This window comes from Agelaius tricolor, unplaced genomic scaffold, assembly GCF_023055355.1.
Source record: "Agelaius tricolor isolate 1412-34295 unplaced genomic scaffold, bAgeTri1.0.p SCAF_1, whole genome shotgun sequence".
NCBI lineage: Eukaryota > Metazoa > Chordata > Aves > Passeriformes > Icteridae > Agelaius > Agelaius tricolor.
This window is the reverse complement of record NW_027269261.1, coordinates 85,910,592-85,934,126: the sequence shown is the minus strand read 5'-3', so window position 1 is coordinate 85,934,126 and position 23,535 is coordinate 85,910,592. Positions and strand designations below refer to the sequence as shown.

Genomic DNA, 23,535 nt, shown 5'->3' with positions numbered 1-23,535 from the left:
AAAAATATTCTAATATATGCAAAGCTATTAAGATGAGCAGAGCTTTGATGAGCAGAGCAGTTCTGAAGCTGGTTTAACATAGATTCCGTCTTCCAGCATAAGGCTCAACAAACATCCAATAAAACTCTACAGATGCAGAACTGTGCCAATACTGCATCCTTACAAAATTTTAAAAATTTCAAAGAGATTAATATTTAATCATTAATATCACAGAGCTGAATTTTCTAATTGTCTAAACCCACTAAACACTTTTTCACTTTTTTTTTTTGGTACTAATAAGAGTATTTCTGCTGTGGAAGAGTATTTTCCCCAAAGCACATAGAATCATAATTCATAAAATTAGCAGCTGATTAAAAAAAAGGAATTGTGGTATATCTTTCTTCCTGTATGGAGAAACAAAGTCCAATTCACTTCTTGTATAGTTACAGGAATAAGCTTGCCTTTGTCTGGTGTTACTAATAGATTGACATTGCAGCAGTTACTCAGGTAACCTTGGAATTGGGGTTACTTGAGTCCAAAAAAGGTTCTGTAAGAGTTCCTCTCCCCGTTACACCAGTAGGGGCTGATGAGCAATGAAGTCAGCCTCTCCTTTTTATATAAGGCCATGTTGCAGCTATCTGGAATGTAGAGATCAGCTTGGGAATTAACACCTTGGACTGCTGAACCTGTATCACCAGGCTAGTCTGTGTGAACAGTGGGTCTAGAGAAAGTGACACTTAAATGTTGACTCTTGAAAATCATAAATTAAAGTGATATCATACATAAAAGAGAGAAAGCCTGAGTTCGGAAAGAAAACTTCAGTTTAAAGAACATTTTGAATTACTATTGATGCCGCTCAATTCTGGTAGAGATTTAGAGCCTTGCTCTGAGCTAAATTACTCAGAGTGAAACATGTAAAACACATGAAACATGCTCTTCAGTATCTGAGACTGTGCTTTTTTTGAAGTGCAATTTTGTTGTCCTATTACCAGTCATCTCCTGTCAGTTTTGTCACCAGCAATTAAGAAGAAAGAAAAAAACTCAGTATTTTTCAGATGCTTTAGGGAGTACAGAAAGTTCACAGAAGAAGGGGGAGGCAGTAAATCTTGGAAATTAAGACAGTGTCTAATGAACTCAAGTAGTGGGTCTGAGGAATGTTTCCACTAAGAGAGTTGCCATAATACTGCTCCCCCACTCTGCAAATTTAGATCCAACTGATCAACATGCTGGGAAACATAAATAGAGAAAATGGGGTGAAATAGGGTGAACAATATCCAGCACAGGAAGCCAATTTTACCTGTAACATAAGACAGGTTATCACTGTGATAACTACTTTATTGTTTTTACATCTGTCTTCATGTAAAAGAATAGCAGTGAATAATGAAACATATGGTTAATGTGATAATGAAACATCACAAGCAGGTATATCCCTACTACTTGAGCAGCAGATCACTTCTCTGTCTAATGAATATAAATGTTAAACTGCTGTTGCAGCCCTTCTTAGCTGACTTAATCTTCATTTACATTTCTGAAAAAGAAAAATTCTTCCTGTGGCAAAACCAAAACAATTTCTTGCCTTTTTTTTGTCCCCCCCTTTTTTTCTCCCCCTAGGATTGAATATTTTATTCTAAAAAAGTCTGATTATTTCAGTGGAGTGACATGATTTAAAGCCACCGGGTATTAAAGTAACTGCAGTGTTCTGGCAAGCATTTGATTGTGAACACTAAACAGAAATTAAAAATCCCACAGATTTTCTTGGAACAAGTAGAAGAAACTTCCAGTAGACTGGAAGTTTGTGGGAAACTGGCTACATTTTTACAGTGAAATATGGCAGGAAGAAATTCAATTAATTCCTATACAGTCACAGAGATCAAATATTGAACAGGGAATGAAAAAAAATCCATCTCTACACTGTTAATGAGTTGTATCTGGAATAACAGTTTCAGAGACAGAAATCTGGGACTAATTGGAGACTAACAAAATCAAGTAAGAGGATAGAGACCTGCATTTGAGAGTCAAACCTTGCTACCAAATTCTATTTGCTTTAATAATTCTAGTGGTTCTAGTGAATTAAATGGGATAACTTGGCATGTGTTGGTGACTTAAGAGACAGCTACATAACAGATTAGGGTCCTGTTAAAGGAGAAAGTAACACAGTAATCCACAGTTTACTGTTCATGTTTGGGTTTAGATCTCTAATAAATAAGTATTGCCTTAAGGTCTGAAGCATGAAACTTTATTCACTTGCAAATTGTTTCCATTAGCAATGGCATCTGGGAATAGTCCTGGTATCAACAATAACCCTTTGCTATCATGTCTGGTTCTTGGTCCTGGCAATTGTTAATGCAACACATCATATATGGGAAGAAACATTTCCTGCTCCTAACTGAAAATGAACTTAAATAAAAAGTTTTGCTTTTATTAAGTTTTTGCATCTGCTTCTGCTGATGGACAGGGGCTCCTGCCACCTTTGCACCATTCTCTACCCTGTACATTTTATTTGCCCCAGTAGTTATTAGTCCAAAGCAAGCATATAAAACCTCCTCAGCACTGCTTTGTGTCTTCCCCATTTTTAGTCATCCTTCTGCAAACTCCAGAGCTCTGGAGGACTTTGCTGGCCCCACAGAGAGGGTTGGTGCTGGGCAGCAGTCCTGGGGTGCAGAGCACTGGCTGAGGACAGTGCCCCACAGCTCCACAGGGCACTGGGGGTGAAAATAGAGCTGGAACAGGAATGGGATGGAGAATTCTTGACTTCAGTGCAGACAAGCTGAGCATCAGAGGCAGCACCACAGCAGGAGATGAGACCCAGCATGAGGCAGGCCTGTGGAAGAGCCCCAGGAGGGCAGAGCTGGCACAGGATGGCTTCAGACAGATTTAAATTGTGCACTTGAGCAGACACCAGAGACCTGCTCCATGTTTGGACACGTAAAACGTCAATCCAGGATAATATGTTGTTTCTAGTGCTGACCAAAGATTTCTGAATTCTTTAGTTTTCTGATTTCTTTAATTTTTTAGTGGTTTTAGTGTGCATATCCTGAATATTCCTGATATTTCTCTTTCCAGTCCTGCTGCTGAGCAATGAGGTTCAATCAAAGTAAAAGCAACAGGCCTCTGCAATGCTGTTAATCAGTTTGCAAAATCTATAGCTGCTCTGAAATGCAAGGAAAAATAAAGCAGATGGCACAAGACATAAATATGTCTTTTTATGAATAAACTAGAAAAAGAAACTAAAATTTTCTTTCCAGTTGTATTCAAAGGCTATCTTGATATAAAAAGCACAATTTATTTTTTGCCTAATTTAATAAAGTGGGAAAAATATTTTTTTAAAGTTTTGCACATACATTTTGTCTCCTTCTATTAGCTTATAATAATGAATCAAAAATTAAAAAAATGGTGACAAGCTGTTCTAATTCTAAACCATATGGGTATTTCAGACTCCTTTTTGAATCAAAGTATTAACTGCTTGGGTACTTGCCTCACTTCAACATAAATATGTGCAATTGGCTCCACTAGATTTTCCTTTAAGGAAGGGCATTTAGAGAAATGGAGAATAAACAAAATGGTTCTGTGCTGTAACAATGCAGCATAACATGCATTAATTTCTCACCTAGTCAGGAAAAAGTGTAAAATATCAAATTAGTTTTGTAAGAATTGATATCCTAAGTGCCAGACCCTCACATGCACAAGATTGCCTACCAGTGCTGAGTTTGGCACAGAGGTGGCTATGAATGACCTGTTCTGTAAACCACATTAATTGTTTTATGTGCTCTGTGATGCCAGGCAGGCAGCATCAGTCACAACCAGAATATCAGGCACTATGGCAATACTACTGAGTAGCCAGGAAGATGATTCCAGCACTGGAGAACTGGCAATTTGGTGGTTTGCATACACACAGTAGAAATACAAGGAAGATTTCCTGATCATTTATGAGCAACAGTTTAAGTGATACAGCTGGAAGCAGAATATCCCTCTTAATCTACACTGTATTTGTCTAAAATTGCTAAAAGTTACTGTTCATACAGCCATAGAAATGAGCTATTCCAGCCATATTCCAGTGCCAACAAAGTTTATACTAGAAATAAAATTACTAAAATAAGTCAATTTAGACATAACTTCAGGTTAGCCATAGACCTTCACAGACACAAGGCAGTAGGAGAAATGTGATCTATTTGATGAAATAGCAGTGGCTGTGGGTGACATTCAGAACACCTTTCAAAAGGCAGCCTTTTAATAAATCACCACTTTTGCTCCATTTGCAAGACAGAATCACCTGAGGGGTTTTTACAAATCAATGTAACCATTAAGCACTTAGTCAAAATAACATTATTTAGGCTGAGATCACAAAATTAGCTGGGTGATGGATTTACATGAAAGCACCATCAATTAACGGAAATGGCTGTGGCAGGAGTAAACTGGATTTTCTGTTTTGTAGGGAGGTTTATCCAGAAGGAGGATAATTGCTCTGCAGGGAGCTGGGAGCTGCCCTGGAGGCAGAGGTCCCAGGGGCTGCTGCTGCAGGCACTCAGGGCTCCTCTGAGCAGCCACAGCACCAGGAGAAACACAAGGCAGATGCCCAGATCTAGAGCTAGATCTTCTGCTCTGCACGGGGATAGTCAACACCAACCCTGAAATTATTTCAGAAGAGGAAAAAGAGGCCTTCTGATAATGAAAGGCAGCAATCAAATCTAACCCTGTATCAAAAGAGTTTTCAGTTTTTGAAATAGTCTTTGGTGTACATTGTTATAGCCAAAGGTGTTGGAAGTTCCAGCTAACATGACTGTCCCTGAAATGCCCTGATATCTCTTCACTGTTCTCCATCATGGTCATTAGAAATTCTGAGTTACTCCTAAAATAAAAATGTACATATGGATGTCTAACAGTTACTTCTCAAAACACAGAATAATGATCATTAAAAGAACATTTAGAGATCAAAGGCGACTTTTGAGAAAAGAAAAACCACAGACACTAAAAGAGTTTATTTCTCACAAAAAGAATTAATTATTTGATGATTTTTCTAACGAGTCATGGATGTAAAAAATAAGAATACAAGTCCCCATTTAAAAGAGAGGGAGTTGGGACACATCTTTTTATATATGCCTCTTTTCACCTTCCATCTACATAAGTCTCTGATTCCAAACATCATTAAAAGCAGACTGTAGTACCAAACAGGCCAGTTTAATTCTACAAAATAATCTGCTTTTCTTGGTCAAATTCTGAAACATTAGTAAGGGGTGTCCTTCTTGAATCAGTTATACCTTTAAAGTTCAGTGGTAACAAAAAGATTTCAAAATGCTTTTTGTAACATATATAGCCTCTGGTATTTAATAAAAAAAAATGGAACTGTTAAAATGATGAGGAAAAGGTTGAATCAGACTGTTTGGATCCAAGTAAATCAGTAAATCAGTCTGTTTGGACCCAAGCTTGCCATTTTCAATGTGTGCCCTCAGTGACTACCTCAAAACCTACACTGCTGATTGGAGTCTCTTCTTTCTCCTTTCATTGCTGAAGCACTATGTACTCAGGCTGCACAGAAGAAAAGAGCAATTTGCTCCATTACCTGACCCTAGACAGGCACCTGAATGTAAATCAGGTTCCTCAGAGTGCTCCTCTAAACACCCACTTGTACTTAAATTGAAATACTGTCTGTATGTGAGTGTAGGGCAGGCAAGGGAGCCATGTCCCATACAGTCCAGGCTTCTCCAGCCCTTTCCTTTGGTGCTCCCTGGAAAGGTCCACACCTTTGCTTGCTGTTCTGGTGGTGAAAGATCCTGTAATTTCTGAGGGCTTTCTATATTCAAGAGTTTCTCCATTTTAAAGGTTGTTGAGAGGGAGTTTTTTTAATTGTAAGAATATTCAAACCTTGCAAAAGTAGTCATTAAAACTTACCACTGTCATACTGTGATTCAAATTCAAGAGATAATTTTGGTTTTAATTAAATTAACTTCTTTAATTAAATTCTGAATAAATTTCTCTCTAACATAATCAGAGAGATGCTTTAGTTGTTAACCTATCTTTCTGCTTCTTCCCTTTTCTCATTCAGGCCTCCATGATGAATCCTAGCCCATAAAGAGACCAGAGAGCTTCTCATTAGAGAGAGACTCTAGAGTCTGGGTATCTGTGAAAAGACCCTGTTTCTTCCTTTTGAGATTAAACAGTAAGAAACAGTGATATATATATATCCCACTGATATATATATATATATGATATAAAAATATCACAGTGATATTTTTATGAGATTTTTTTGAAAGACTGCTTACAACCAGATGATTTTTATCAGCACAGTTTATATGATGGGCTGCACTTTATTTAAACCTGAAATCATTGTCTGGGTAGTATACATCTATAACTTTGCAACCTTTTTTCCTGTTGGATCATTTTACACATCTTGTGATTAAGTAAACCAGGATATTTGTTACACCCTAAAGTCAGATGTTAATTGGTAGTCTCATGTTGGCATAGTCTGTGGGGGCAAAATGTTGCATTTATCCCGAGCCAGTATTTTAAGTAGGGCCTTTTAATAACAGTGAATTACATCAGAACTTCAAGACAGTTTTTGGGAACTATACGTGGGAATCCATCTCACCTCACATCAGTTGCTGATAAAAACCCAGTCATCCAGGTCCAAGATAGCTGTCCAATCACTTTTAGAATTACTGTGAGAAAAATAAGCAATTCTGGGGGCAATTCTTGCCCATTTTAGATGCTTATTTTACCAGGAAATGAATCATCCTATGCTCTTCTCTGACAACCATAAAGACAATCAAGGACAACCAGCTCAAATTAGGACAGCTAATTTTGACAGTCACCATGACTGGCAGTGTTCAAGAAACAAGTGGCCCTGGCACTTGATTTCGTTGACATAGTGGTGGTCAGTCAAAGGTTGGACTTGATGACCTTGGAGGTTTTACCCAACCTTAATGATTCTATGGTGCTGTGAAATGCCCAAAGGGGTGAGAAAAACTCCAGCCAAAAGCTCTGTTCCTGTGACACGCTGGTTGGCACTGGGATATAACCTCTCCTGTCCTTTGTTACCTGTGTTCATTGGAAAGGTGGGAGCTTCATCTCCTCTGCTCCATATCCCTGGGAGCTGGATGGTGAAGCAAATCTGAGTGGAATTTCCCTGCAGTAGTGGCTGAAACCTAATTTTCTGCACCTTGATCCCTTCTGCTGAAGCTGCTATATAGCAGCCAGTACCAGCTTCGCCCAAGGTATCTTTTTAACTCCAGACAGGCATGAAAAGCAAACCTTCTGTATTTCTGTAATTTTTAAAATTAAATTACCAGTTTGAAGCAGTTGATTAGACCATGCTGTTAATCCCATTGAAAATGTTGATATTGAAGTCAGTGGAACCAGTCTCCAATTCATACCATCTCAGGATCTGGACCATTATATTAACATATTATTGGCACAGACCAGAATTGTGCTGCCTATATACAATTTTTAAAAAATTTTTTCAAAAGAGCTCATCACTGAGACACTGCTGCCAAATAAATTACATATTAAAAAACTTTTTTTTTAAGCAGCACCTGTCTTTGACATCTCTCTGATAAACAGAATCTGTGCAGTGCTTTAAAAAACTACTGAAATCATTAGTACGACACATAACCTCAATTAAAAATTACTGTGGTAAGGCAAAATTACTGGATGTGTTTTTTTTTAAAAAAAAATAAATCTGTGTGTGCAACTGGTCAGCCTCGATATTCAGAGTAGATCCTTTTAGTTCTGTACATCTATCTGATTTTCTACAGGAAACTAACAATTAAGAGGAAATGTTACCACTAAATTTGCAAAAAGCTGGAGCCAATATAGTCTCCCTGGAGAAGAAATGTATAAAAGCAATTACTCTAATTAAATAATTCTGTGCACAAGATGTTACCGCCATATTGAGAAAACTTAGGTCTGTAGGCAGCTCCATGTTACATAAATGATAAATATGTTTTGACAGTGTAATTAATGTTAGTCTCAAAACAGAAATGCAAATCAAACAAGACATCAAGATCAAAAAGTGTAGGCCTTTGCTAAAATTAACAGAGATGTGGGCAACTCAAACCTCATAGATTTCTGATGGACTGCTTACAAAGGGTTCTTATTTTAGATCAGTTAATTAGTAAGAAATTATAGCCTAACCAGTATCCTGTAGATGACATGGCAAAGTGCTGACAGCTGTACTGCTCTTCTAAACAGTTCCTATGTGCCTCCAAAATACTGAAGTTGCATTAGAAAACATCATCTCAGTTTTTCAATTACAGGAAAGAAAAATGTTCCTTTAACTATATTTCATTTCCAAAATACATGTGCAGCTTTTCAGGAATACAGATTGCATTTGTCACATTGTCAACACAGAAAAAGACAAAGAAAAGAAAATTGCAAACACTAAGACTCACTCTTCTTGTGCTACTCTTTTCACATTGAAATTAAAAAAAAAGAAAATGTTTTTCAGTAAAATTTCTTCTTAAACTCCTATGTACCCTTCTCACTCAGTTAAATTAATTTCCATCAGCCTCCTAAACCCCCTCATGAATATATTATGTAGGCTTATAATTGGTTTTACTTTTCTATTTTCTAGTCTCTTTCTTACAGTAACTATGTGTCGCTTGTCATTTTATTTAATTTACAGTAAGGAATTTTAAGACAAGTAGGATGAGAAAAACAATTAGCTTACTTACCCTTAAGGAAATGTTGCATAATTTTATCACTATATTATGATAATCTGACATTAAGGAACATAAGTGATTACTAAATATTTTAAACAAATGCAATTTAGTACCTTTAAACAATTAATTTAATCCACAGAGATAACAAGTCTGGACACAAACTCAGAGAGCACTTTTTTGTCAAATCCAATAACCATTTTAACCAAGAAGCAGATGGAGTAAATATGAATGTCAAAACCAGTGTCAAAACCAGTTGAAACTAAAAAAGCTACTTGCAGGCTCCTGTCCCTGTATTTAGGTGTAGAAAATGATGCTGTTGTGTTTTATCTCTCAGATTTTAGGTTCTCTCGGTTATCCTTGTTTTCAGTGGGACCCAAGTTTAACCTTAGTTTTCATCCTATAATGCAATTTGAATAGGTTTAACTTTTGCCTTAGATTAATGGAAGTTAGCTAGCTATGCAATGCTATCATTGTAGACTATTTTAATAGACAACAGAGAGAAACAGTGATGTCCAGAGGACCACTTCTGTCATAGATGGTACAAGTTATAAAGAACATAGATATCCACTGGCTATAATGGGGAATTAAAGTGATTGCCTTTGAAACATACATTTTAGATAAATGTATCACATGACATGAACTTTTATGACTGAAATTTGTATAATTTCTTAGACTGGGGGAAGGAGACAGAGTGTGGAAATACATGTTTTTTCTGGACACAGAAATGCCCGAAAAGGTAAAGAAATGCATATAAAATTCATGACTCATTGATGTGTCCTTGATAGGCTGTTCTCATTCTCAGAAAGCCAAGTGATAGGTTCCTCACTTCAAGCTATCTTCCAGAACCCTGGGTGTCCCCTAGTTGCCCTTGAGGAGTAGCAGTGTGCTGTTGGGATTACTCTGGTAATTGTGGTTTCCAGTGTGTATATTTTAATGGACTATATACTGAGACTGAACCTTGGCCTTACAGCAAGCAAGACTTTGTCAAGACTAATCAAAGTGCTGTTCATTGACAGTAAAACACCTCAGTGTAGGTTGAGGTTTGTTGATTCTGTGTTGGTGCACAATAGCATCCATACACTGTATTCAGTCTGAGTCAAACTCACCAAAACATAGGTACCAAAGCCTTTTTCCCAACAGTTTCTTGTCTAGAATGATGCAATTCTCTTCTAGGTCCTGTATGGATGTCTCAAATGGTACCAGTCAATAGTCTCTGAACTAATCAGAGTTTGTTGTCATGGGAACTTAGACAACTAGATTGCACAAAAGCATCTATGTTTAGTTGACTTGACCTGGAGGTTAACCCAATGCAATTCAACTAACCTGTCTGGTCAAAGGCTAATTCTGTCAGGTTATGCCCTAGGAATGTCACCAATTTTGGTGTCTTTATTTTCTCTGATGCTCTGGAAAAAATCTTTTCCAGGATGTTTTGAGTGTCAGGTTTATCAGTTGTCATTCTAGGGTAGATCTGAGTCTGAATAAGTTTCCTGACGCAGAAATGGATCCAATGATGTTTGTATACCTAGCACAGCAAGGAATGTAGTTCCAGTACACATATCATCATTATGGCTCCTGACACACACACATTCAACAAAATCCAGGACTGAACACATGCAGAGCTTCTGAAAAGACTCCTTGGAGGTTATTTTTTTTTCCCAGGAAGAGGAGCACAGGCAGAGTCCTTCCTTCTTTTTCACTGCAAGGAAGCACAATGAACTGGTGCTTCCAGGGTCACCAACCCTGTGTGCTTCCCTCAGCTGCACACACAAAGCCCTCTGGCAACCTCAGGGTAAATAGCTGGGCTGAGATTTACATCTGCCACTGTCAGCTTCTAACACATCAGGAAGGTTTAAAACTGAGCAGTGAATCACCTTCTTTGCATGTTACCTTTTTCTGATAAATTCTACATCTTTTTTAACCATATAATACCATGAAGAAAACATAGCTGAGACAGACCAGCTTTGAAGCCAAATTTTGCCAGGGGAGGCAGCATAGTTGTCCTTTTTAATAAAAAAAGAACCAGATGTCTGGCAAATCCAGTGGGTATGGGGGAATTTTGTCAAGCACAGAACAGCAGGAGCAAGAGAGAAACAATCATTACACATTTTTAAACTAACCATAGAGGGAAGGCAGTGACTTCATTTTTATCTTTGACTCTGAAGATAATCTGCACCAGGGAGAATGAAAATTATGAAAAGCTCCTGGCTACTGCTCCAACTGCTTTCATGCCTCATCAGCTTGAGGAGGCCAGGCAGCCCTGATTAGCACAGCCTTACTCCATCTCCAGGAGTCCCAGAGTTGTGAACAGCTGTGACAGCTCCTTGGCCCTCTTGTCAAAGTCCTTGAACCAAAGTGTTTGTGTCACCTTCATCCTAGTGACTTTCTACCATGTAGAGCTGCTCTTGAACAGCAGTGTCAGCATAGCAGCAAAACTTCAATATGTAAAAAAAATTAAAGACTAATTATGCTCTCCAGATACACCCAGAGCAATGAAAATTATGTGTGTGTATTCAAGTGTAGAACTGGGTTCATCATTTGTTAGGATAAGATTTATTCTCACAGTGTAGGAACACAAGTTGGCACAGCATCAAAGGATTAACTCAGGATGCCCAAATGCTCCAAGAAATAGATGGTGTTTCCTGCAGAGAGTTAGAGTGTCAGATAATTCCATAGAGCCCCAACAGTAATTAAGGAAAGTCAACATACTAAATTATGATTGAGAACACAGCCTTCTATATCTTATTTGAACTCAATGCTTTGTGTTTTTAAACATATCTGTTGTGGATTCCACTGCTAGCCATTACTTAGCAATGGATACCAGTAAAATCCTCTCAGACTGAGCATTTATTTCTATAGAAAGAACAGAAATTGTGGAGATGTTACTTCATGCATAAGTTTTCCCCCATTTGGCTGGGTTTTCCTAGCCATAGTGCAGATTAAGAAGGTCCAAACAGCCACCTGGATGAAGTATCCCATACTTGAGGAAATAAAAGAAAATCACACATCTGTTACTTATAAATGGTTTTTGTTTTAAGAACCGAAGAGCTTTTTTCCCTCATTTTTTATATTTATATACATTTATAAAATTCCTTCTGAGTTTTTTCTTTCCCAAGCTCAACAGTCCGACATTTATGTTTTCTCATGGGAGGGGTGTCATATGTAGTAGCACCATGGCTTTTCCCCACCTTTGGTATCCTCATATGTGGCAAAAAAACCTGACAAACCAGTAAAACCTTAAAACAATAACTAATGTTATTAGTGTTCAGATAGCAACCAGTGAATCAGTCCTTTTAGGGTTTGGAGGGGTAGCCATGCTATGGAACAGTACAATTTCTCTGTGAAATATCATATTCTCATCTGTTTATTTTTGTAAGTAATGATTATGCAATCAGTTCACTGACCATGAGAGTTTTGTGGCTAAATATCAAACATGGGCTGTAAAAATTCACCTTACGTAGCCCTTTATTTGAAAATGGAAAGCTGAAAATAGCTTGAAGTCTGGAGAAGGGAAACCTGCAATTCCTCAGGCATTCTGAGTAATTGTAGGAGTTCTAATTGAAAACTTCCTCATCCAATGTGACCTTGCTTGAATTAATTGGTTTTGGAATTAGTGCTGAATAGTTCCGTAAATGTGGAATTCTCTAAAGTTTGCTCATTGCCAAGCAGAGTCCAGCTGACTGAGAAAAGTAAAATGGCCCAAAGACAGTTTTCAAAAAATAAAATGACCCAAAGTCACCTCATCTTCTTCAGTGAAGTCTTTAGCAGGCATGAGCTTATTTGATCTACCTACTATGAATCAGAAAAAGAGGTGCATGCACAACTGAGAGAATCATTAGGATTGGAAAAATCTGACAGATTGCATTATGCTACATTTTCTAGAAGAATTAAAAATTTTTATGCAGTATACTGGTAACTTAAGGCTAGTAACTCTGTTCCCTAAATCCAGCAATGCTTTATGCTAAATTTCTCTCAAGATTACCGCAAAATCCCTGAAGTGGGAGAAATTACTTTGGACTGACATTTAACATAGGAGAGAAATCCAGGATGCCTTTATGTACCCTGACCAAGTCCCCATTGTGCTGAAGTCCATATATAGGTGGATTTTTTTATCATTAATCCATTCATTTATCAATAATCCAGTAAAAAAATACTGTTATAGCCAAAAAACCTGGGTTAGAGGAACATGTGGAGTAGTTTTAAGAAACTGAAAATTATCCTCTCTTTTATTCATCAGACTGAAAACCAAAGAACTTAACAGAGTCCACATAGTCTGTGCTTGTTGCTGGAGAAGGATCTCATGCATCTGATTGAGTCACATATTTAGTATTTCTGGCTAGCTGCTTCAATTTGAATATAAAAGCAGTATACACTGAGAAGCTATTCCACCTGATTAGTAAATATCCTGAGAAGTGGTCCAGAGGAATCCAGAGGAAATGTTTTTCTCAATAAAGATGAAAGTGTTTTATACATTTTATACATTTTATACAATGTATATAATGTCACCAGGAGAACATACGTGTTTCTCCAAATCTGAAGAGATGATAAATTGGTGTTCAAGCTGGCCAGAAGTGCAAGTACCAAGTTGCTTTCTCTCTCTCAGGGAAGGGATTTTAGCATGTTCTGCTTCACAAGAGACCATCCTAACTGCTGCCTCCATTACCATTGCAATTCAATGTTTCTGCATTCACAGTAAAACCAAACAAAAAAAAACCTGTGAGGAAACATCCTGAAATAATCTATACCATAAGGAGTGATTAATATGAAGGACTTTCTCTACATACAGAACTTGTAGCAAAAATAAGTTGACCTTCTCAGACCAAGGGGAAATAAAGGAGTGATTAATATCTTCCAGATGTCCTTGTTGGTTATGTTTTCATAGTACAGTCTAGTGCTGTAGCACAGTATCTGAACTACTTTTCAGTAAGGGAAGCCAGGTGTTGCAGGTGGGATAAGGTGTTACTGCTCCCAGCCTACTGCTCTCCATTTCCCAGCAGGACTCCACAGCCAGGGCCGGCTCTGGCTCAGCTGGAGGTGGCACAGCCCCAACACCTCCAGCAGCCTGTGCCTCCCCCAGCCCTGTGCCACACTCCCTGGCTGTCTGCTGAGCTGACAGTGGGATGATGTGCTTCAACAACAGGGAACCAGCCTGGTACTACCTGAGAAGTGACCCAGTTTTTATGAACTCTTCCTGAAAAGTGAAACATTGCTTGCAGGAGTAGCAGAGCTGTAAGTCAGTAGCACTTAGGATGACTGCTGCACTCAGTGACTTCCCATTCAGGAAATTACATGTTGTCTGTGATGGAGGAGCGAGGTGGGAGGCAGCAGCAGCTGGAGCTGCATTTTCTCAGCTGTGCATCTGACAGCTGTGACTGGATACGGTTCAGAGATGGAAAGCATATGCTGCCATTCAGGGCTTTTAACATCAAGTATCTTTTACCGCGTTCATTATCTCCTCACAAAATGAAACGTGATGGCTGGAAATGCCCTAACCTCAATGAAAGGAGAGTCTCAGCAGGGCTCACACAGAGGCCAGGTCTAGCTTACCATAGGCCAGCAATGCTGGCTGTCTCCTTTGCACTGCCACTTGTCTCATTCATTTACACCTGGGGCAACAGGGAGTGCCCTAGGCCTTGTGACAGTGTCCCTCAGAGGTGGACAAGACTGGTTCCACAAATAATTAAATGACATGGATCCATGCAGAAGTTATGTTTTCCTTAGTACCAATGTTTCTCTGTAAAGTTGTATGCAGTTAAGAGGCAGACACTGGTAGTTCTTTTTCCATCTATTAGAAAATCCTATTAGCATAGTCCATTAATAATGTCCCACATAATATGCATTATAGTTGCAACCTCCTGAAAGTTGCAAATGCGTCTAGGAATATTTTAGGAAAATGCATACTGTAAATGTATATTCTATACTTTTGTAATTGAATTCATAGAGAATTTTAGTTTAGGTTTACATTTTTAGTTACAAGAATTAATTTTTAGCTAAGCCTATGTGCTATGCATAAATTGCTTTATGACAATGATAAGGGGCAGTCATGACCTATGTAACTAAAATTGAATGGAATAATTAAATTGGAATGACTGTTAATTTTCTAAATAACTCCTTTAGTTTCTTTTCCAAAAAGAATTTGTTACATCAGAAGCAAAAAAGAACTTAATGTAATTTTCCCAAGAAATAAAAGACTGAATTGGAAATAAAAAGCTGATGTGAAAGTCTGATCTTACTGACATTTATTTGAATGTCAAATATCTGCCAACACCACCATTTTCACATTCCAGGCAATGGCTTCTTTTAGAATTTTCAAAAAGGGATGAAGAAGTAAGATTTTTGTAAAAATTATAGTAAGAATAAGAAATGCAGTATCTCCCTCCAAAGTGACAAGGACTGAAAAGAGAAAAATGGAAGCATTACACCTAGGATTTTAAAAACAAGAACTTACTTGGGAACTGAAATTTCCCTTAAAAGTGAATCTCATAATCCTTACTCTTCTTTTATACCAGATAATTATTTCTGATTTGCATATTTACCTTAGATAGAAACTGTTGATAAATTTGCTCAGTGGCACAGAGATGACATTTTAATTACAGAATCACAGTCAGAACTGTATACAGTCCATAAGACTTGAAATAATTTTGGAACAGGAAAACATCTCAAGTCATCTTTTTTCCCCAGATTGTCAATATCACCTCACCACAAAAAATAAGAAGGATTACATTGTGGGCAAGAAAATCTATCTGATGAATCATTTCTGAGGTGAGGGAGAAGTTAGGACTGAAATGAAGGATAAAATTTTCAAAACCACAGTATTTAACCAGCAGAATACTAATCAATGCATAACCTTTCTCATAAGCATGAAAACATTGTGATGCAAACACACTTACTACCTAATCTTGGATTTTCTCAAATATATTTTATTATTCAGCTTATTCACTCTGAGGAAAATAAAATAGGTTCTTTTCAGTGAGAATTTTGGGCTTATGTAGAATATAAACTCAAGACAGTTTAGGTAAAAATCAGCCCACTTCGTAACCAAGGTAATTCTGAAAATATTCCAATTCAGTACTTGGAGCAGATTCCAAAATAAGCATCTGTTTGTGTCTCTTGCCATGGAAGGTGTCTTCATAATGATCACACAATAATATGTGATAAAGATGAAAATTAGTCTCTGGGGTACCAATAAGATCTCATTTTATATCATGATAGCATCTCTATTAATCAAAGAACAGAAACATCCCTAGAGGGGGCACTGTAACCAACAATTTCTAGCTTTACACAAAGTTTTACATAACAATTAAAATACTATGCTTCAGATAAAATAACATTTTATGCTACTTCTGGAATGCAAATGTATATTATTCAACCATGGCTTCCTTTCTAAGCTCCCACTGTTCTGTTATACAACAGAACAAGCAAATAATTTAAAAAGTATTTTTATATGATACATTTTGAACTCATTTTTACCTTTTGTAGATGGGTAGCCTGCACTACAGCTTAATAGTATGTGGCAAGAACAATATCTTAATTAGGAACTGGCATTAACATATTTGGAAACATAGAAGTGAATTTGGATCAGTTTACAAAGAATACATACTTCCTATAGATTTCATTTTAATTATTGAATGGTTCTCTGTGCAATCTTTTCTCTACCAATATATGCTAAAATTCTAAAATGGGTAAAGCTATTGTCTTTGCTAAGCAACTAATAAAAAAAAAGAAAGTTGCCAGAAGAATGTTAAAAGATCTTAACAATGACTGTTATAACAATGAATGCTAAGGGATAATGAGTAACAGCAGATGTGTGAAGCTTGCCAAAATGTTTACAATTCAGTGAACTGGTACAATTGGTTACACCTTCCCTAAAAGTAATTAATTACCTTTTACATTAACTGCCTTCGAGTATTTGAACCAAATATTTTTAATCTTACTTCTCTTTTTTTTTTGGTACTTTATCAAGTTAAATTAAAATCAGCACAACTAATCTCATTTAGAAGATCAATTACTTGATAGATAAACCACATAAATGCCTAACAATATTGAGATTATACCACTTGCACTTGCATTTTTATATGTGCACGTAGATAACTGCATGTATGTGAAATGGAGGTCAAAAATCCAGGTCCATTACATTATGCACTCAGGATTCTTCCCAGAAAGAGCTTATTCCAAGATGTAGCCACAATAGTACAGTATTAAAAACATAAGAATATTGGTATCAAACATTACAGCAAAAATGCTTCAAGTGGCAAACCTCCCTTGAGAAAACAAGCTGATCTGTTTTTACATGCAGAGCAGTGAAAGGGTCAGGGGAGACTCGCTTACCTGTGGTTGACCTGATGGTTGAGGTGATGTTGGAGGATGTCAGCGCAGGGATACATTCATCATCTTGGGAATAGCCTGCCTGAATGGCACGCAAGTAACTGTGGCTTCTTGTTCGGAAACATCCAGGGAGGTCAAGGGCATCCATTGCCTGAGCTTCAACTTCACTAAACACTGATTCACACACCGATTCAAATTGCCCATTAACCTCTGCTTCACTCATCTGAATAAACAACAACAAGGCATTTGATTTTTGACTTGCTTTTTTGTGATCATCACGGCCTCAACATCTCAAATGGACACCTGTACATTGATGAAGAACTGTTTTAGCAAATAGTTAAAATGTAGTAATCCCTTCTGATCACATTCACATTGTTCAACTTAGATCAGCTGTTTACACATCTCTATTAAATGCATCACACATGCCATACATTAATGTTCCATTCAATATCTTTTGGCGTAGTTGAGGAGGGACCCAAGCCAAACTCACTTCCTGGTTAACTGGGTTAGCCATTCACTTCCATGGAAGAGCCTTTTCTTCAGCAGCATTATATAAAATCTGACAGACACTTCTGCCAGCAGGAGTGCTGTGGAACCCTGCCAGGCAGAGCAGCCCAGCTGTGCCTGCTGGACCCTCCAACATCCCCTTGGGGTATTTCAGCAGCAGCCTCCAGCTCCCTGCAGTGCTTAGGCAGGACCCAGCATCTACCTGCTAGCCCTGCCTTGCAGGCTGGGCATGATCCAACACTGTGCCTTTTTTAGAGGCAATTTTCATGATAAACAGGGCTTAGGCAGAGTGGCCAGGCTTGGGGAACCTATCAGTAGAAAACCATATGTTGCTGTTTTGAAGATTAGTGCCTTAATTCTACCTACAGTGTTTTTCAAATCTTCATTGAAGGCAGCCCTAACTACCTATAAATGTACCTGAATAACTAAATATTATTTTTATCCAAAATCAGATAGGAAGTTTACATGAACAGATAATTGCATGACTTTCTGAAAATAATTATTTTCTGAAAAGTGAGTGCTAGAAATCAGAATCAGTATGAATAATTTTACAAGTTAAATTTATGGCATCACTAAATGGCGCATCCGGTTGATATTAATTTTCCTATACAGCTGCTAAGTGCTCCTAGTGCTTTATTCATTATGGAAAGAGAGTCCCATCAAATGTTTCAAATGTTTTAGGGTTTTGGTTAAGTAAATGGAAATTTTATAGAGATGTTCTGATTATTATGAATAACTGATAATTTTGTGTAAGACATTTGAGCTACTGAAAATCTTCTGAAAAGAATTAAATTACTCTTCATAAAATTTGCTTTTAATAAAGTTAAGTAGATTAATGCAATCTCAAAGAGATAAAAAAATCTTACTCTGAACTAGTTTGCAATACTGTTGATCAGGAAATATATGGTAATTTAGTCCATAAACTCAGTAAGTCTTAGCCACTTATTTTAAACTAAGGTTATTGACAATAGAAAATTAAAAGTTTTCAATCTGAAATTAAAAATATATACCATGGAATTCAGCATTCTTCTTGAGTCTACCCTTTGTCAGGTGTGAAAAAGGAAGGATCTCACAACAAAAAAGCATAAAAAAATCTCACAAATTATACAAACTGCTATTATGTAGATGGAACAAGAGGAGGATGGTGTCATGGAAAAAGAACAGGAAAGAGCAAAGGTTCAGAACTTGATATTTTAATACATTTGCTTGGGGTAATAGCTATTAAATGCATTTCTTAATGGTCTGGAAACAGCTGGACTGTGAGGTAAGTATTTTGTGGCTAGCACAAAGTTGCACAGGTTAGTGAACACTGAAAAAGCAAGGAACTATATCCAGCAGGTTTAGTTAATCTGGCCAATTGAGCAATCTACCTGCAAATGAAATCTATTGTGGACACCTTCCAGGTAATGCACACTGAAATGAAGAATTTTAACCACTACTGAAACCAATTAATTATCATGGACAGCTCAGTGAATATCTCTATTCACAGACATGGTCAAAGAAGCAGAAGATTTTAGACTAGTTCTATGTGGGAACATTGTCAGGTGGCAGCTTACAGCATTTGCTTTGAATGCAGGATTTAATACACATAAAATTTTCTCAACACTAGAGTACAATAAAAAGACAAAAAAAGCAATAAACAGCGTAATAAAAAACAAGGCATCAGAATCATGGGAACAGTTTTCACAAGGGAGTTTCCTTGTGAAAAAAATAGTGAAAGGTTTGGAAAATGACTAACTGTTTCTAATTCTAATGTGTGCTACATAACATTAAATTTGGAATTACCTCACACAAATTAAGGAATATGACTGAAGGGCGTTAGTCAGGTTAGCCCCTCCCAGCTCTCTACAGTCAGTGGAGACTGACAAGCATTTCCAGGGGGCTCTCAGCCCACTCAGATGTTCACTGTCCTGGAAGAAACTCTTTTGCTCCATTAACCACAGAGGAAGCTTTAGTTGTTGCCTCAGTTAAAAGCCTCAATTTAGATGAGTTGAATCCAGGCCTGAATAGCCATGCAATACAAATCGAATATGAATGAATATGAAATTGCTTTAAAAAGATTTCTCTTTTAACATAACCATTGTGTATGTATACCCTTAGGTGGCTCGCTAAATGGTCAAAGAAATATTAAGTACCATGTCTGAGAAGGGGGCAGGGCCCATCTGTCATGAAACAACACAGGGAAGAAAAGTCAGGACCAATAAATATTAGAAACACTGGGAATTTTGTGTGAAGTCCTCTGCTACATAGAACATGTATGTAATTCTGTTGGCTTATTGCACTTCAGGTGTGATTCAGACCTCACAGACATAAAGCCAATAGGGAGGAAAACTGTACCTTTTCAGGAGTCCCCATACATAGAATAGTTGATGGGACTAATTCTTTCACCCAAGAAAACTGAGGGATTTGATTTAGGATGAAACACTCCTCCTTTGGAGCATAAATTTTTTCAATCTATATCTTAATCTGGCAACCCACATTTACTGAAATCAGAGCAGGTATTTTCAGATGATGAGTATTGTAGGAGTGTACTCCTCATGCTCAGTCTGATTCTTCTTAACATTTAAATATTTAATATGGACTGAAAATAAAACCACCAGTATTTATATTTGTAATGAAAAATAAATGGAAACTATAATGTTTGATAGTGTTTCTTTGCCTGTAGCATTCAGTATTCTTGAAATTTTGAGTTACATTCCTCAGAACTGAATTACTTCCACAATTCACATCCTCAGTTTGATATTGATTAAAAAAATGCAAAAACCCTAAAACCATCCACTAGTTACAACTCTCATATCTGCAGTTAACCTATAAGAAAAATTATAACAAGAATTTCCCACCTGACTAACACAGCTGGCCTGACTGAGCGTGCTCACTGCTCTCATATAGCTCTGATTCCTTGAGCGAAACTTTGGGGAATTGTAGTTTGCAGAGGGATCCAGGTTGTGACCCCCAGGCACGTCACTTGCAGTTTGAAGGTAGCTCTGACTACAAAGGAGAAAGGAAGAAAAAAAGGAAAGGGTGTAAAACTACAGATGGTATCAATTAGGACACTAAAGGCAGTAATTTGTATGAGACACACAAACCCACTCCCCTGGGTCCAAATCTTACTTTATAAAGCATCATAGATCTGTTGTAGCCAAACATCTTAGCACAAGCAGAAAATCTGTCTGTGGCTCTGCTGCCTAGATGGTATGAAATTTTAAGTCTTTGCTCTATTTAAACATCATCAATCCTCCTGGCTATTAATGCTGAACATTGCTAAAATACAAGGTCTAGGTCAACAGGAACAAAAAACACAGCTAAAGCACAGGCCAAAGTAACTAAAAATCTTTTTTCATAGATAAAAATCTGTTACTTGTATTCTGTAAATGTAATCTGGTTTTCATCAGGGTTTTAAGCATCAAGAGCCCTTTTATCTTCAAAGAATTGATATAGTTTTACAAAAGATTAAAATATTCCATGTTCAGCTAAAAAAATAAATTAATAAGGTGCTCAGAGCAACTGCATGAAGCTCTAGAAATTGTTTTATTACAACACGTTTCCCATTTTGCATGACTGGGACCATAACAGCACAGTGAGCTCTCTTCAGTATGCTTTCACACAAAGAGTATGCTAGTCTCCATGTTTTGTTTTAAATGTATTGATAACATTCCAGAAAAATAAATAAAACTGAGGAAAGTGCAGTACTTTGCCTTGAATACAAAAAATTAAACTCTGGTACACCAGAGTTCTCAGAACCTTTGTAAATCAGATTTTAGAACTTTCCCCGGCACATCAGTGCAGAAATGAACTAATGTCCCAGATGATATTTTTTTTCATACAGAAAATAGGCAGCTTTTATATTTATTCCTTAAAGGTAGCTTGAACAAAAACAGTTTCTGGGAAGGTAGATTTGTGCCAGTTGAATGCCTAATATTGGCCATACAGTTACTTCATGCTGAGCTGGCAGAGTTGGTCTGTGCCATGTGCCTGGGCTGCTGGAAATTTCCCTGTGAAGGGTGAAATTTCCACTCTGGAAGAACCAGATCACTCAGCGAGTGAGAAAGCCACAGGTTCAACTCCTTGAAGCTGCAAGATGAAGCACAACCCAGAGTTTTCTTTCTGAAACCATCTTTATCAAACATGGAGCATGACCACAGGCTGGTGCTTTAGGAAGACCTCAGCCTTCCTCATGGAGCAGACACAACCTGAGTTTGGATGCAATCCCTGAGGAGCACTCTGGGAGGAATCTCAAACAATTTATCATGGCTTTGCCTAGAAAAGCAGAGTATTGAGATCCAGCTCTCTGTGTGGCCATGTCCTTTGATGTCTGATGTGTGATGATCCAGTATTCCCTCACACCACCAACTGCAAGAGCAGATGGGATTTAGAGACCCTTATACTTGGGAGGTCTGTTCTCAGGCATTTCCATGTGTTCTTCTATCTCAGGGTCAACATAGACATAGTCCTGCTTCCTCAGTGCATCTGCCTTAGATCCACAGAATCATTTACTTTGGAAAAGGCCCCTGAGATCATTGAATCCAGCTGTTAACTGAATGCTGCCAAGTCCACCGCTAAACCTTGTCCCTAAGTATCACACCTACATGTCCTTTCAATACCCCCAGGGATGTTGACTCAGCCATTTCCCTGGGCATCCTGTTCCAATGCCTGATAATAATTTCAATGGAGAAATTTTTCCTAATAAATTTGCTGGAGCATATCCAAAGAAGAGCAACAGAGCTGGTGAAGCAAAAAAAAGGATGCATTTTGTTTTCATCTTTGTTCAAGGGAGACATTCTTTCAAAATCCCAAGAAATTTCCCTGGAGAAAAAACCAATTCATTTCTTCCTGTCTACTCCTTTCCTTCTGTAACCTCATGCCAGAGATAAACTATGTGGAAACTATGCTATAACTGCTAAAACCAAAATGAAAATGTATGAGATTATTGCAGGTGTTTGCTCAGAGGTTAATTAAGTCATTACAGTCAAAGTGATTCTATGATTAAGATAACAGGCTGATAGTGGGTCTAATGTGGTTCCAGATGATAAAAACAAGAACATTTTTTGTTCCCATAGGTATGAAGACAAATATAATAGATTAGGTGAAGTGGTGTAAAGCCTCACTATCCACATTTAGTTGCTGGATATAACTAAACTGCCTTTCTTCTATAGATAGGCTGATGATTGACAGCTTCTCTGCGTCATTCTGATTTTCATATATGCTTTACTTACCCATGGAATCACAGAATGGCTCATATTGGAAGGGACCTTAAAGACCATGTAGTTCCAAACCCCTGCCAAGGGCAAGGACATCTGCCACTAGACCACATTGCTCAGAGCCCCATCCAGCCTGGCCCTGAACACATCCAGGGATGGGGCACCCACAGCTTCTCTGGGCAACCTGAGCCACGGCCTCACCACCCTCACAGTCAAGAATTTCTTCCTAAGATTTAACCTAAATCTCTAAGTTCAAAAGTGGTCACCCCTTGTCCTATCACTACCTGCCCAGGTACAAGGGCCCATTTAGGTACTGGAAGGTTGCAAAGGAGCCTTCTCTTCTCCTGGCTGAACATTCCCAGATCTGGCAGCCTGCCTTCACAGGAGAGGTGCTCCAGCCCTCTGATCATCTTTTGGCCCCCTGTGGACCTGATCTAAGGGCTCCACATCTTTCTTGTGCTGAGGACTCCTGACCTGGACATATTACTCCAGGTGGGGTCTCATGAGAGACTTTTAATCTGTCTGGTATTGCCAATAAACTCTTTGATGTTGTTATGTTAGTATTTTTCAAAACAAATAAGTCCCTCCTGGATGTTCTGCTTGCCATCATCAGGTGGCAAAATCTAAATTCTGAGTTCATAAACAGTTTGTTAAAGATATGTTTGTGATTTCATTAAAACATGGGCTACATTAAGAAAAGATAGAAGGAATTAAATTAAATTAGAAATTACTGCATGAAATACTCAAAATTAATTAATCGAAACCTGATTCTAATTACTATCTCCTTCTAAATAATGATTTAAAACCTAGTATTTAATTAATCACATTCTGGTTCCTTGTTAGGTATTTCTATCACTAAATACCATCAACAATTT

At 37.7% G+C, this 23,535-nt stretch overlaps 1 protein-coding gene across 27 annotated transcripts in view; it reads right to left on the bottom strand.

Moving 5' to 3' along the window:
• Positions 1-23,535, bottom strand: part of DLGAP2 (DLG associated protein 2) — a 456,578-nt gene that overhangs the window by 32,662 nt on the left and 400,381 nt on the right. For all 27 annotated transcript variants that reach the window (XM_071441861.1, XM_071441871.1, XM_071441889.1 and 24 more), the window contains 2 exons: positions 20,303-20,450; positions 16,959-17,178 (listed from right to left, as the gene is read on the bottom strand). In XM_071441861.1, coding sequence (XP_071297962.1) covers positions 16,959-17,178; positions 20,303-20,450 — 368 coding nt within the window. The remainder of the gene's footprint in view (positions 1-16,958; positions 17,179-20,302; positions 20,451-23,535) is intronic.